The 14,147-nt window shown below is 41.7% G+C and overlaps 2 protein-coding genes across 2 annotated transcripts; both read left to right on the top strand.

Annotated features, from left to right (window-relative positions):
• The first annotated feature begins 659 nt into the window (after positions 1-659).
• Positions 660-3,372, top strand: pigv (phosphatidylinositol glycan anchor biosynthesis, class V). Its single transcript, XM_084357112.1, has 3 exons — positions 660-1,051; positions 1,299-2,459; positions 2,552-3,372. The coding sequence occupies exons 1-3, from the start codon at positions 983-985 to the stop codon at positions 2,837-2,839; spliced, it is 1,518 nt and encodes a 505-aa protein (XP_084213238.1). The 5' UTR covers positions 660-982; the 3' UTR covers positions 2,840-3,372.
• A 1,813-nt stretch (positions 3,373-5,185) lies between these two features.
• zdhhc18a (zDHHC palmitoyltransferase 18a) lies at positions 5,186-13,466 on the top strand. Its single transcript, XM_084357503.1, has 9 exons — positions 5,186-5,810; positions 5,957-6,117; positions 6,386-6,535; positions 8,054-8,191; positions 8,313-8,364; positions 9,205-9,307; positions 9,403-9,515; positions 9,713-9,818; positions 11,660-13,466. The coding sequence occupies exons 1-9, from the start codon at positions 5,575-5,577 to the stop codon at positions 12,005-12,007; spliced, it is 1,407 nt and encodes a 468-aa protein (XP_084213629.1). The 5' UTR covers positions 5,186-5,574; the 3' UTR covers positions 12,008-13,466.
• Positions 13,467-14,147: the final 681 nt, after the last annotated feature.

The following is a 14,147-nucleotide window of genomic DNA, read 5'->3' as shown; positions in this document are numbered from 1 at the left end:
CTAGCTTTACCCTCAGGACAATTGAAGAAAACATGTTAGACTTTGTCACTGTTTGCATTAGCTTTATCATCGTTTCAGTAAAATTATTCCCTGCATAGGTTTAAAACATTTTAGTTTTAAAAAAGGCTTTTCACAAAATTGTACAGGTTACAAAATAGTAACTTTGAAGGAGGAGGACTGCACACAGGCTGTCTGTCTGTACGAACATTTTGGCATATACCTTCATATAAAAACCAATTAGTGCATGTTTAATATACATGAGATTTCAGATAAACAAAGGAAATCTTTAAATCTACAATTATGAGACCAATTACTAAATATGCACCTTCAATACAAGCAAATCAAACGTAATAGACTAGAAAGATGGGTAAAAACCATGCTTGCACATTTTTTGGATGTATGCCATGTGCGTCCTAAAAATGGTATGGAGCGCCACCTGCTGGAGGGGGAAATACGTCACATGATGATTCTAACAATAGAATCTTATCAAATCAGATGATAAATCTTAATTCAATCAAATATAAATGATAGAAATGTCATGGTCAGTAAAGCTATTGCTTCTTTTAAATTAAATTCATGTTTCAGTTTTGAGACGGTGAACAAGCGTCTCCTCATCTGGGCTCAGGCGCTTTTATTTTGAAGTTTTGCCGTTACACCGGAAGTGAATAGTCCCATTCGAAAACGAGTCTGGCTGCAGCAGCAGGAGGAGGAGGAGGAGGATGTGAGGACAAAGATTGCACCTGAACGACAACAAACCCTGCTACAAGACGGGTGGCCGTCCAGTAAATTCAATACTTATCCTTTCCTAAATTTGTCAAACCGATGAAGACGCTTAACTCGCAGAAACAAATTTCCCCGGATATTTATTTTAGCTAGCTATGTGTGGTAGAAAACATGACGGACCCAGCGGTGACTGTCTCGTAGCAGCGACAATGCTGAGGCCCGTCACAACCGGCTTGTTCACATTTTGTCCGTCACATCAATGACCATGGATGTCAGAGCAGTCGTGGAGTTTGCCACAGTCACCAGGGCTCTGTCACTGTTTCTGCAGGTAAGCTACAGGCGAGTTGGGGTGTTGTGACTCTTATAATTTGCTATTCAAGCTTCCAGTTTATAGCTCTAACGTAATGTTGGTACATTTCCCCTGATTATTAACTAACCTTGTTAGTGCGTGGTAGCTAATGAAAAGTGCTCAGGGGAATACATGTGTTTGTCTGTGACCTACATAACACAAAGTGTCTGTACACCTGTGTGGTTTGTTTTCAAGATGTATTTTAATATAAAATACTCCTCCTCAGGCTGTCCTGAATGCTGCCATCCCTGACCATGATGCTGATGCGTTCAGGCCCCCACGGACAGAGGAGCCTCTCTACTTGGACTCTACAGTGGAGTGGTTATTGGGTGGCCTCTCCCACTGGGACGCCGAGCATTACCTCTTCATCGCTGAGAGGGGATACCTTTACGAGCACAACTTCGCTTTCTTCCCCCTCTACCCCGTCGTCCTTCGCGGCCTGGCAGAGACGCTGCTGTGGCCCCTGAGCAGCTGGTTGAGCGTGCGGGGGCGTTTGCTGGTGGCCGTGGCTCTGGGGAACAGTGCCCTCTTCCTGCTGAGTGTGGTGGCCCTGCATGCACTGAGTAGAATAGTCCTCCAGGACAGGCGCCTCGCTCTGCTCTCCAGCCTGCTGTACTGCATCACACCTGCTAATGTTTTCATGACCGCTGCATATTCAGAGAGCCTGTTCGCCGCGCTCACATTTGGTGGTCTGTTCCTCCTGGAGAAAGGCTTCACCTTCCGAGCATGTCTGGCCCTCAGTATAGCCACTGCAGCACGATCCAACGGACTTGTTAACATTGGGTTTCTGCTGTATCTTCCGTCACTGCATGCCATTTCCAAGATTCGTGTATATCGAACGACAATTAAAGGCCACAGCAAAGTCTTCCACTACATTTGGGTCATCATCCGTCTCCTGCTCACCTCGCTCTTGGGAACTGCAATTATTGCTCTTCCCTTCTGTGCTTTCCAGTACTACGGGTATAGGACGTTTTGCACACCATCCGTCTCTTTGGAACGGATCCCCCCTGCCCTTCTGTCGCTGGCTGAACGGAAGGGCTACCGGGTGCCTGATGAAAATGGCCCACCACCCCTCTGGTGCATGAGACCCCTTCCACTGCTTTATTCTCACATCCAGGATGTATACTGGGATGTGGGCTTCCTCCGCTACTACGAGCTAAAGCAGATACCTAACTTTATCCTGGCTCTACCTATGGCTACCCTCGGCATAATGGCAGCTTATGCATATTTTCAAACGAATCCAGAACTGTGTATGAGACTCGGACTTTGGGAGACAAATAAAGGGTTGGACAAGCCCACACCAGGATTGTTCAACCCCAGAGTGTTTGTGTATGTCGTACATTCAACAGTACTTCTGGTGTTTGGAACATTGTGCATGCACGTACAGGTAAGTAAATCAATTAATCTATTGAACGTGCAAGATTTAATCTGTCTGGTTGTTGATTTCCACTCATTCCCATTTCCAATCCACATTTCTAGGTTCTAACCAGATTCATGGCGTCCTCGTCGCCTGTGCCCTTCTGGATAAGTGCTCATCTGCTCCTCCTCAATGAACCGCTGCTTCATCGAAGGAAGACATCCAACCCAAGCATGCAGCTACAGACTCATTCCAGAAATGGATGCAAGCACACACCTCAAAACCCCATCGTCGCTCTGCTGCCACACTTCACCACCTGTTCTACAACCACACAGAGCATCCTGGGATACTTCCTCTCTTACTGGGTGGTGGGCCTCGCACTGCATTGTAACTTCTTGCCATGGACATGACTTAAAACGTTACGCTGAACTTTACCAGCAATATTGCTCCGTAGGACTGGGCCACAACCATATTGTAAATGATATCAATCCACACACATCATCAATAGTCCATTTTTGTTTTCCAGTAACTGTTAAATTGTTGTGTAAATAAACCTGAATGCAACATTTTGTTTGTCAGAAAAAATTGTGATTACGTCGCTCAGTCCTACATAGAACTTATTGAGATGATTACATTTTTGATGCCGATTTATTCATGCAAAAGCCAACTAATCAGATTCAGCACATCTATCTGTTAATGTGTTTAAGAACAAACTCATATGTACAATACATCTGAAATTTAACTGAACATTGTTTGGTTGTAAATCTTGGGAAGAGGAAGGTTGTACTTGAAAAAAAATCTATTTTTATTTCTTGCTAAAGCATCCATTTTTGTTTACGCAGTTTAATATTGCACTGCATGTTTGGAAGACTTTTTCCAATTTATAAATTAGGATTTTTGGATGTGAATGAAAAAATAAAATAAAGATTTTGTTGCTGTCAAAGGATCCTCAATTGTGTTTTATTTTCATGTTATGGCAACCCTTCTTGAGGCATTAATGCAAAACTGTTACATTGTATGTACATATGTACTTAAATGTGTGTTAACTCTTTCTCACACAAAATCCATTCCGTCTCTCTCCTTACACGTGTACACAGTTTCTTCGGCTTCTTTCTTTCATGGTTTACTTACAAAACGGATCCTTTACTGCACTGTAATTGGCGCAGACGTGAAGTCCAGAGTTAGTCCTAATGCTTGCAGACATCTCTTTAAAACCGCTAGAGGTTTGTGTCACTCATGAAAGAATTTAGTGCACCATCTAACCCTTTAAAGTTTCTTTTTTTATGTAGAAAGGATTTTTCTCCAAACAAGCACAGACAGACACAGATACAGATACAGTATGACAAATAAAATCGAACTAGAACATAAGATGTTTCTCTCACATTCTCTGGTGAACATGATAGATTTTAGCATGATGGTTTTGGCCATATGAAGTAAATATGTTGAATATGGGTTACAGTTGTGAGACGGGCTGAATTACTAAGAGTCTGAATGATGATTCAATGTCACATCTCTTTAAGTCTTGTGCTATAAATACATTTAACAAAGACAAACAAATGGACACCTCTACTCCTTCCCCACTGAGTTCCAAATGTGGAGGGACCAATAGCATTCAAGGCATCACACATCAGGATTATATTTTGGTCATACTTGTTTTGCTTGTTTGCAATGAACAGTGGTGTTCCCAATTGTTGTACTTAAGTAAAAGTAAAGACATCATGCTAAAAAATTACTTTGGTAACAGTGAAAGTCACCCGTACGAATAGCACTTCAAGTACTTGAGTACTCTTAAAATATAACATTTTAAATGTATGATATATCTGATATTAAATAGTGATATTAAATCTGAATGTACTAAAGTATCTAAAATAGAAATAAAAGTAAATGACGCTGTCATTTAAATTTTTCACTACAATGTAAGTATATTGATATTGTGTTATATGGGTCCACCGATTATCAGCCAGGCTGATTATTGGATACGATACTCAGCAATTTTCTGATTTTTGGAATCAAGTGTTTTTGTGTGTGTGTCTGACTGCTGATAAAATTAAGTAATTATAAAAAGTTGATTACAAAATGTAATAACTTAAATGTGCACTATGTGGTTTTGGGGAAGAAATTCATTGACTGATTTTTTTTTATGTCTAAACAAACTAAATAAACAAACTCTCTTTGTTTTCATGACTGAATAAACAGAATAAACAAACTGACCTTAAAGAACAACATAATCACATACTGTTATACTTTGTTTATATGTGGTGGACCCTGCCACCTTTCTAACTTCAAACAGTGCTCTGGGGACCTTATTTTTCCTCTGAGAACAGCTTGTTTATTCAGTTATGGAAAAATAGGGTTAGGGTTAGGCTAGGGTTATTCCTCGGTTTGTATTATTACCTCATTCATATTGTAAATATTAAAATTCTGAGTTTGAATTTCTTCTCCAAAACTACATAGTGCCCCCTTTAATTTATTATTATCAGCTATTATCATTAAATACATGCAGTGGGTAGAAAGTACAATATATGCCTATGAAATGTAGTGGAGAGGACGTATAAAGTAGCAGACAGTAGAAGTACAACAACACCACCTCTATCTCTGTGCCAGTCCACACAGATAATCGCAGTACAGGTCCTGCTGCTCACCACTGATCTACACATCATCTGCAGCCACACCTCATGTGTTCCTGTACGTACACATCAGCGGTCAGCCCCGGCTGAGTGCGTCAGCAGCGTCACCGTGACGTACATTGGCTGACGGCAAGAAAAGGAAACGTGAACTGCCGCAAGAAGCTTGAGCCCGTCTGTTTGTGTTGAATGTTTGATAAAAGACGAGCTAATATAACCAAAAAATGAGTACCAACGTGTATGAATGGCTTTAATGTAACTACCAAAGATGGTAGTTAGCCTCGAGTCAACTCTGGAACTGCTTCAGCTCGTAAAACTCTGCTACGGTGAAGAATGCCTCTGCTGGTCCGTTAGCTAGCTAGCGTTAGCTTCCAGGATGGGCAACTGAACGCCAACCGACCGAGCAGAAAATCAGTGTGCAATGACTGACTCCTGAGAGGACTGTCTCTCAAAAACGCGGCGAGAAAAGAGAGTTTCGTGTGTGCCTTTAGCTACCGCCGAAGGGTGTCGGTGCTGTTTACATGATGAAGAACTGCGAGTACCAGCAGATCGACCCACGGGCGCTGTCCGTGTCGCCGTCGTCCGCACAGAACCACGCCGGGAAGAGTGCGCAGCGGCCGCGGAGGAAATGGGAAGTGTTCCCCGGGAAGAACAGGTTTTTCTGCGATGGACGAATCATCCTGGCCAGACAGAGCGGTGTCCTTCCTCTGACACTGGGCCTTATTGTTGTCACATGTGGCCTTTTCTTTGCATTCGAGTGAGTAACTAGAAATGTCCTTTTTGTGTGTTTGTTTCCGGTGGTCCCTGAATGCATCATGAAAGGTCCTTGCTTCATTCCCCTTGTATTTTGAGCGATGTTTCGTCACAATGTACTTGGGGATTAATGGTCTTTTCATTTCACAGTTGCCCATTCCTGGTGGAGCATCTGACCGTCTTCATACCTGTGATTGGTGGGGTGCTTTTTATGTTTGTCGTCACCTCCCTGCTGAGAACCAGCTTTACAGATCCTGGCATCCTACCAAGGGCCACCCCAGATGAAGCAGCAGACATAGAGAAGCAGATAGGTAAGGCACACCCTGGAATTGAATACTTGCTGTGAGACAGATGGGGTAGAAGAGCTTTGCCATATGGGGGATCTTTGAGGGACGCGTGTCTCTTGTTGAAGAGCGGACCAAGACCTAAGCAGCTTACTCTCTGTCATAGTTGAAGAGCACAAAAGCTAGACACAGCTTTATGTATATGTTTTCACCCCTTATTGTTTCATTTGAGTGCTTCACGGGTGACCTGTTTTGATCAAGTGTGCAAGTCTTAGTGAGTCTTCTCTATTTTAAGATACCTCAGGATCCTCTACGTATCGCCCCCCACCGCGAACCAAGGAGATCCTCATCAACCAGCAGGTGGTAAAGCTCAAATACTGCTTCACTTGTAAAACGTTCCGCCCTCCTCGGACCTCCCATTGCAGCCTGTGTGACAACTGTGTTGGTAAGGACTTGGCGGGAAGTTACCACTTAAGCCAACTGGACTAATTAAACTCAACAACTTGGTATCATTGCCAAAAGGAACATGCCATACTGCCAGGCAGGAGGGGCCCATTTGTTTGTTTCATGCTTCCTATATTTAACCCACTGATCTGTGTTTTGAATGTGTGGTACCTCAGAGTTAGACTTCAAATTAGTTGACTTACTGAGAACCTGCTGCAAAATTAAACTTAAGACTGCAGTGTCTCTTTTGCCGGCCCTAAAGGTCTGTTCTGTTAAAGGATAGATTCACATTTTTTCAAGTCTGTCTTAAAATAATACTTACATATCCACATGTAGTATCTGTGCTTGCTATAATTATTCCTCCTCTCTTGAATGATCCTCTCCTAATGCCATTCCAATAGAAGAAATGGGGGACAATCCACAGACCTCCTTCTATGCAAAAATGTATTCCAAAATCTAGCTGTATCCAGTACGACGCCGCAGCAATCTGAGTTAATCAAATCAAGTGCGTTCCTAACAAAGTTGAAGTATTTTTAGTACAAAGATCCCTCTTTGTGTTTAACCCAATTGTGTTTACTTGCTGTCTTGTGGTGGAGGGATAGCAACCCTAAAAAAGAGACTGAAGATGCCTACTTGATTATTCTTACTCGCATCCCTTTCACGTTGGACAAAAACACCCACTAACATCTGGCTTTTGTCCTCTGTGGGAAAGGGTACAATTGGCACCAAATGACTCTGCAGAAGTCACAAAGTTTATCCGCTCCAGCTCCGATCAGAAGACTGACTGGAACAGTCTGGAACTATGATGCACGTATCATAGTGTTTATAGCAGATGCTAATTGGCAACACCCGTCCCTAAGGGTTATTTTGAAAATAAATTAAAACAATGTGACAAGAAATGCATTCAATTGAGTACAGCATGAAACGGTAACACAATACTTAGACATGAGTGCAGATTTGTTGCTAAATTTAACCAGGATTTGGTCGCTCTTTTAAGGTGGTAAGATGAATCGAACTTTACCACCACATTGCTATGACACACTTTGAAATTAAGGATTCTGGTATCTAAATACTTGTCCATTTCTACCACGTTGATGATGTCAAACATTACACAGCAGAAAAAAAAACACATCTGTAGGAAAGGAGTCAACCGCCAAATCAACATGTATGCGCTTAATGTGGTATATAAATGGTCCTGAAGCCTCACAATACCTTTAGCTAAACTAAACAAGGAGTGATTTTATTCCCTTATTGCTAACATTGGAGTCACATCAGGAAGGGATCCCTTTATGGGTCAGAATGAACAGGATGAATGATTACAGCAAGTAAAATGGTTTCAACGACCATATGGACACCTTACACACCTAAAAAATGTGAACCCATACTTTCAGTGGAACAGGAAAGACCTAAGTTGGTGTGCATCCTCTTAGGTGTTATTAAGCCCTACTGCTATTGTACATCACAGCAACTGTACCAATGTCTCTGATCTCTGGTATGTATACTGCTCTTTCACACCCAGAACGATTTGATCACCACTGCCCATGGGTGGGGAACTGTGTGGGAAAGCGCAATTACCGCTTTTTCTACAGCTTCATCATCTCTTTGTCTTTTCTGACGTCTTTCATATTTGGCTGCGTCATCACACACATTACCCTGCGTAAGTACTCTCACTTAATGAACCGACACAAGTGCACTCAGCAGTCATATGATGTTCCTCTCATGTTATCAAGAACAACTTTAAAATTGCTTTTTTCTCCGATTTGTTCTTTTCTCTCCAGGTTCTCAAGCATCTAAAAGCCTTGTTCAAGCCATTCAAGAGAGCCCTGGCAGATATCCTTTGTACGAACCAAATTATCACACAATCATGCTGTTTATGAGATGGATGAGATCTTTTAAAATTTGCTGCGGTTTTGTGCCAAGAAATAACACAAGTTACACTGTTAACAAAGCATTTCCCACTGCTCCTCGGCCTAAGCCCCCGCTTAATAGGATCAGAGAGTTAGCATCCAGCAAAGCAGTGCTTTTAGGCAGATGGCTTTCCAGCAGAAGGTTTGCTGCCTCATGTCCTTGTGAGATGATGTCAGCGGCAGGACTAATATAGACTGCATGACTACAGAGTGGTTCGATTTGGCAATTTCCTCATAGTACGCACGATATGCATGACATTATGTCATGTTGTTGGACTCGGTGTGTGTGCGTGTTTACGTTAACTGTATTCCTTACTGGTTGCCTCAGAGAGCAGATGATTTGATTAGATTTTTTTTTAGCAACTTCTTGCATCAGTCGTAATTTTAAAATTAGCACCAGTGAGTAGATTCATTAACTGTGACTGTCAGCTTTAAATGTGTCATGTTAACTGTGATGAATTGTACAGTATATGTCAGAAAGGTTCAAACAAATGTGATTTCTTTTAACAGATATCTGCATATGAATGCAGAATCTGGAGACAAGCACAAGATTTTGGTCTCAGAAGAGTGCCAGTTTATGTTTGTAGTCCAACTCCTGTTGACCAATCATGTTGAGTATGATTTGGGGAAAAAAGATGACGAAAACGGCTTGCACACACATGTTCAGCCATGTCATAGATTTCAGCCATCAGCTTTACATGCTGTCTGTCTTAAATAAGCATTTGCTGATTTTCAGATTATGATGCCTTAACTCTTTGTGCACTGTGGTGGAGTTGGTGATTTGTTTCTTCTCCATCTGGTCTATTCTGGGCCTCTCAGGCTTCCATACTTACTTAGTAGCCTCCAACCTCACAACAAATGAAGATGTAAGTACTCGTGTCCCTTTTTTATCTGGTACAGTTCAGTTCACGATTGTAACAATAGACTTTATCCATTCACTGTTTATGTATTTACTGTGCAGATAAAGGGCTCCTGGTCGAGTAAAAGGGCTGCAGAGGAGTCTGGGAATCCGTACAGTCATAACAGTATTATAACCAACTGCTGTGCGACGTTATGTGGCCCCATGCCCCCAAGGTGAGTATGCATGCCCCCATCCCATACAAGCTTTGTACCCCACACACATTTTAAAAAATGTCTTATAAAATTCACCTTCTATCTCACTCATCAGGGTCTAAAAACATTTCCAGCTGAACAGCATCAGTGAAAATACGTCATGAACATTTACTTATGTTTAAATACACCATAACACAGTCCTCTCTCCTGCTCTGTAGTCTGATCGACAGAAGAGGCTTCCTCCCTCTCGATGAGCCGATTCCTGCTCCCTCTGCCTCGGAGATGGAGCTGCCTCCATTCGTCGCCAAGAACGACGCTCACATGGTAGGGTGAACCAGCTTGTGGTCCCTCCCAGGTCCCGACTGTCCCGTAGTCCCTGTGTTGTTGTTAGGCTGCCCCCCTGTGTGCCTTCTCCACTCTGTGTTCACCCCTTCATCCTCCAGACTTCCAGCTTCAGTCCCTCAAGTAGAGTTGTGAACATGCAGTTCTTTGAATCTGTGCTCAGTGTATGAAGCTGCACATTTTATATGTATTATTATGACACCAGAAAGCAGTGAGGAATGGCTGATTAGGGAGTTGAACTGACACACAATGTAAGGCCAAATGTCCACAGAAGAAATGATTAATTGGAGCTGACGTTCAGCAGAGACCTCTACTGAAGAGGTCGTTTTTCACTGTGCAGCACGCTGAAATAATACTGCTGTGTCATTTGTTCTTTGAGCTTCAGAACAACATGTCTTGGAAAGCCCCTGTAAAAGTTTGGCTTCATTGAGCAGTTAATAATGCAAGAAAGAGAGCTGAGAGTTTTAAGAGTTTTTACAGCACAGAAATTTAACCATTTGTTCAGGTCATTGTTGAGCTGCTGAGTTGTCAGACTGCTGCAGAAATATTCACCTTGCACCTTTTTGATGTTTGACTTGTCTTTATGTTCGCTTAGAAATTCAACTTGTTGCTGTAACTACCTCCTTGTTACTGTTCTGTGGGGTTTGCTTGTATGTTGTGGTGAAGGTGTAAGCACACAAAGGACTTAATTACTGCTTTTGAGTAAGACATGCAAGTGGTAATGGATCATATTTTGTATTAGATTTATCAGCACTTTATCAGAGATCATTTGTCACATGCCTTGAATAAGTTTGTCACTCAAAATGGTTAGTATATCGAATGCCTTGCTTTATTTTCTTAAATCTACTTCTTCTATTTTTACAAACATTTTATTCACCTAAAAAGTGTTCTTCTATGTGTTAAATAAACATTATTTTTGTATTTTGGGATTTTGTCTCTGCTTTGAGTTTTACTTTGTGTCTTCATTTCTTTCACATCTTCACTTGAAGATTTTAAGGTGTTTGCAAAGAGTTGGTAAACAGATGATTTTATTTATTTCATATGCCTGTAACATGATTTCTAGTGGAAAGACTTGACACTCAGTGTTGTACTGTATCCATTCCACCCTGCTAGGAGGAGAACTGTCAGGATTTTGCTTTGTCCTGCACAGCCTGAGGGCACTGCTGCATGTAGACGGGTCGATGGTAAGAGTAGGGTTCAACCGATCACCCTGAACATCTCTTCACCTGCCATTCACCTCTGCGTCTTTTCTTCATAACATAGTTTGTGTTAAAGGTTTGGAATCATGCTCATCTAAACAGCTTGTTTATTTTCTAAGATCTTTTTTGCTTCAACCCAAATGCAGTTGGGGCAGATCTTGTGATTGGTGTGCAGTGATGGATGTGGCCTTACTTGTGGATGTGCATGCTTCACTACCATCCTGTCATTAATGTTTGCTCACTCACTCACTCACGATGGGATGGAGCTTGTTTTTGAAGGCTGACGATCTTACTCTTGTCTGCATAAACTTTTCCTCCCTTTCTACTTTTATCAGAGACAAGAAGAATCACATGAAGAAGCGGCTTCTCCACACACATTTCACTTTAAACTCTTGTGGCATCGTCTGCATCTAACTCACTTCTTCCATGCATCTCCATTTGAATCTTCTTCACAATGCCGCCATCAGTGCTATCATTGCTCTCACTGTGCTTCTAAACTAATCATTTTAATGACATTTGCAGATTTTTTTATGTTTGTCCTGGTTTAACTGTTTAGCCTTTCTCAACACAAACTCCCATTTTCTCCTTTTGCCTGACTTCTCTTTCTCTTTCCTCCTTACACAGTGCACTCAGAGCACCAAGGACATGCTGGAGATGGTGGTCCACTCCTTTGACTTTCATGGCCTGTGCCCCCCTGGTACCCCAAAGACCACCCCTCTGGGTCCAGAGGTTTCCTGCACGGCGCCAGCACCTTCCCCAGAACCTTCGCCCTCTGCCAGCTGTTCACGACAGCACGCCTGCCAGCCCATGCTCGCGCCTTGCCCTCCCTTCAGCAGGATCAGCAAGAGGGAGAGGGACTCGCTGCACTCCATCAACCCAGCCTTCCGTCTGGCTTCTCCCTCGCCGTCGCTGAGCCGCACCACCCTGATTCTGGGTGACGCACCCGACCTTGGCTTTATCCCGCTACCCTGAATACATCCAGTAACTTTAAGAGAACAGAAGGAGTTATAGTGCGTTTGATGCTGCTCTGTATCACTGGCTTCAAAGAAACTTTAACATAGTGGTTGGTCATGCTGTGTGTTGCCATCTCGAGATGTCATTCTAATGAGTTGTTAAAGCATCACCTGGAGGGGTTTTATGTTCTGTGAGTTTTATCAACACGTGTCCTTCAGGATGGAGGTAAATCTTAGTAATACTCGGAAGCACAATATAGAGATATTTTTTTAAACACCTTTTTACGAAGACACCCTGAACATGCCTCCACACCCTCCACAGAACCTCAAGCCATACGTCACAGCCACAGTGTTTCAGTTCTCGCTAATATGCAAATCTGGGAATACCTAAAGTACAATGAGTGCAGAAAAGAGCAGTTTAGATTTGCTGAAATGGCGTGCTCTGGATAGTGAGCCATTTCAGAATAAAGAACCCAAGAGATAGCCTTATATCATCATGTCCTGTCACTTCCTGTCACCTACATTACCCCAGTATTTAGATGAATGAGCAATCAGAGTTGGAGGTGGAGTTTTTATTTTATTTTTTTAATGTATACGTATCAAAGTTTTTGCTGCGGTCAGTTCTTCATGTCTTGTGCATCAGATGCTCTTATAAATGGTAAATATCTTTTTTATGTGTGTGTGTGTATCATGTACTTTAATTGGAAGTGGTAATATTGAGTGAATTTGTCCAGATCTTTTCATGTATGAGTGGATACTAACTGAAATGGTTCATTCACATATTTTATAATCTTCACTTTGTTGCTTTATCAAATTTCTTGAATGTCAAAACCAAGTGTTTCATTTAAAAATCAAATGCGCTGCTGCCTAACAAGGCTTGGATTGCAGTATTTATGACGGACTCACTGTTTCCTGAGCGAGTTACACGAATGCTTTCAGTACAAGCGTCTGTTTTTTCTTACTGTAAACAAACTGTTATGAGTGTGTCTGTGGTTACAGCCTTGATGTATGGATTGCGTCGAGCAGAGTAATGTTTTAGGACTCTCGATGAGGCTTCCTTACACACAGGGCAAGCTGTCATTTCCATGGCTGTGACCTTCTCCTCTTTTTACAGCATGAAACTTAAGCCTCTTGAGTGTAGCTGGCAGGAGTTAGTGTGTGCCACTAGGGGGCAGCATGTGATTAAGGATTGCAGCCTAGTCTGAGGACAATTTAGTATCAAGAAAATGTTTTCTTTATTTTTGTGACGTTTTATTTATTTTTTTGTAAGTGAGCTTTGAAGCTGTACATAGGTTATGAGTTTGTGAGGAACCACTTTGCCATAGTCAGTGGGTCATTCATCTATCAGTCTGCATCAAGACCCATAGGGTGTGTACACGATTACAAGCAGTGCTTGTATAAACAAACTTGTTTGTATTTTGTAGGATGTGACAGTGGAACTGTAACATTTGGTCAATAAAAATGATAAGTTTTGTTGACTTGGGCGTTTTTCAGCTGTTTTTTCCCTTAAAGGTGCACTATGTATCTTTTTAGTCACAGTTTTGGATCTATAGTTCTGTATTCTTGACCTGTACGACTTTGATCACCACCATAATTTAAAATATGAGCTGGTTTTGCTCTAATGTCTATAAACAAAAATGTAAACGTTTGGCTCTGAATGTGCAATATTTAAGAAGTATCCTTCTGTTGAATTCATACTCTAGACAAATGAGGGGCAGCATATCACCAAAGAAACCAACTGTAGCTGCCATTAGCTAGTTAGCTCAGTAAGCCGTGCAGCTAGCACTCCTATTGGCTGACTCTGTCTGGACTGGGAGCTGACACCGATGGCGTGTTGGTGTTGTTTACTATTGGTACAAAGCCATTAGGGGCTAGCTACTTAGCATGCTAACTTCAGAAGATGTCTCAGAAACACAATTCGAAGGCGTCTTTGACATAACACCAAACTTATTTCTTCACATTATGTTGATAATATTAGTTCATTTTTTAATAATTTTTTTACACATTGCACCTTTTAAAGCACATGTAAAACTCATGTTAGCTCTTGCAAACTGTTACTCCTTGTATCAAAAGCTCTGTCTGTTAATAGGCCTGTAAAAAAAGTTGCATAGTGCACCTTTTAGAAGTTTTTTTTTTTTTTTTTTTTTTTTCAATTTTCC

This window comes from Pagrus pagrus, assembly GCF_965226575.1.
Source record: "Pagrus pagrus genome assembly, chromosome: 7".
Lineage (NCBI taxonomy): Eukaryota > Metazoa > Chordata > Actinopteri > Spariformes > Sparidae > Pagrus > Pagrus pagrus.
Note: the sequence above shows the minus strand (reverse complement) of the source record. Positions and strands in the feature narration are given on the sequence as shown.

Bases quoted from the DNA above. Each gene is read 5' to 3' on its own strand.
- pigv (XM_084357112.1), top strand. From the start codon at position 983: ATGACCATGGATGTCAGAGCAGTCGTGGAGTTTGCCACAGTCACCAGG. The intron at 1,052-1,298 runs GTAAGCTACAGG...ACTCCTCCTCAG, and splicing joins CTCTGTCACTGTTTCTGCAG to GCTGTCCTGAATGCTGCCAT. The intron at 2,460-2,551 runs GTAAGTAAATCA...CCACATTTCTAG, and splicing joins CATTGTGCATGCACGTACAG to GTTCTAACCAGATTCATGGC.
- zdhhc18a (XM_084357503.1), top strand. From the start codon at position 5,575: ATGATGAAGAACTGCGAGTACCAGCAGATCGACCCACGGGCGCTGTCC. The intron at 6,536-8,053 runs GTAAGGACTTGG...TTTCACACCCAG, and splicing joins CCTGTGTGACAACTGTGTTG to AACGATTTGATCACCACTGC. The intron at 9,819-11,659 runs GTAGGGTGAACC...CTCCTTACACAG, and splicing joins CCAAGAACGACGCTCACATG to TGCACTCAGAGCACCAAGGA.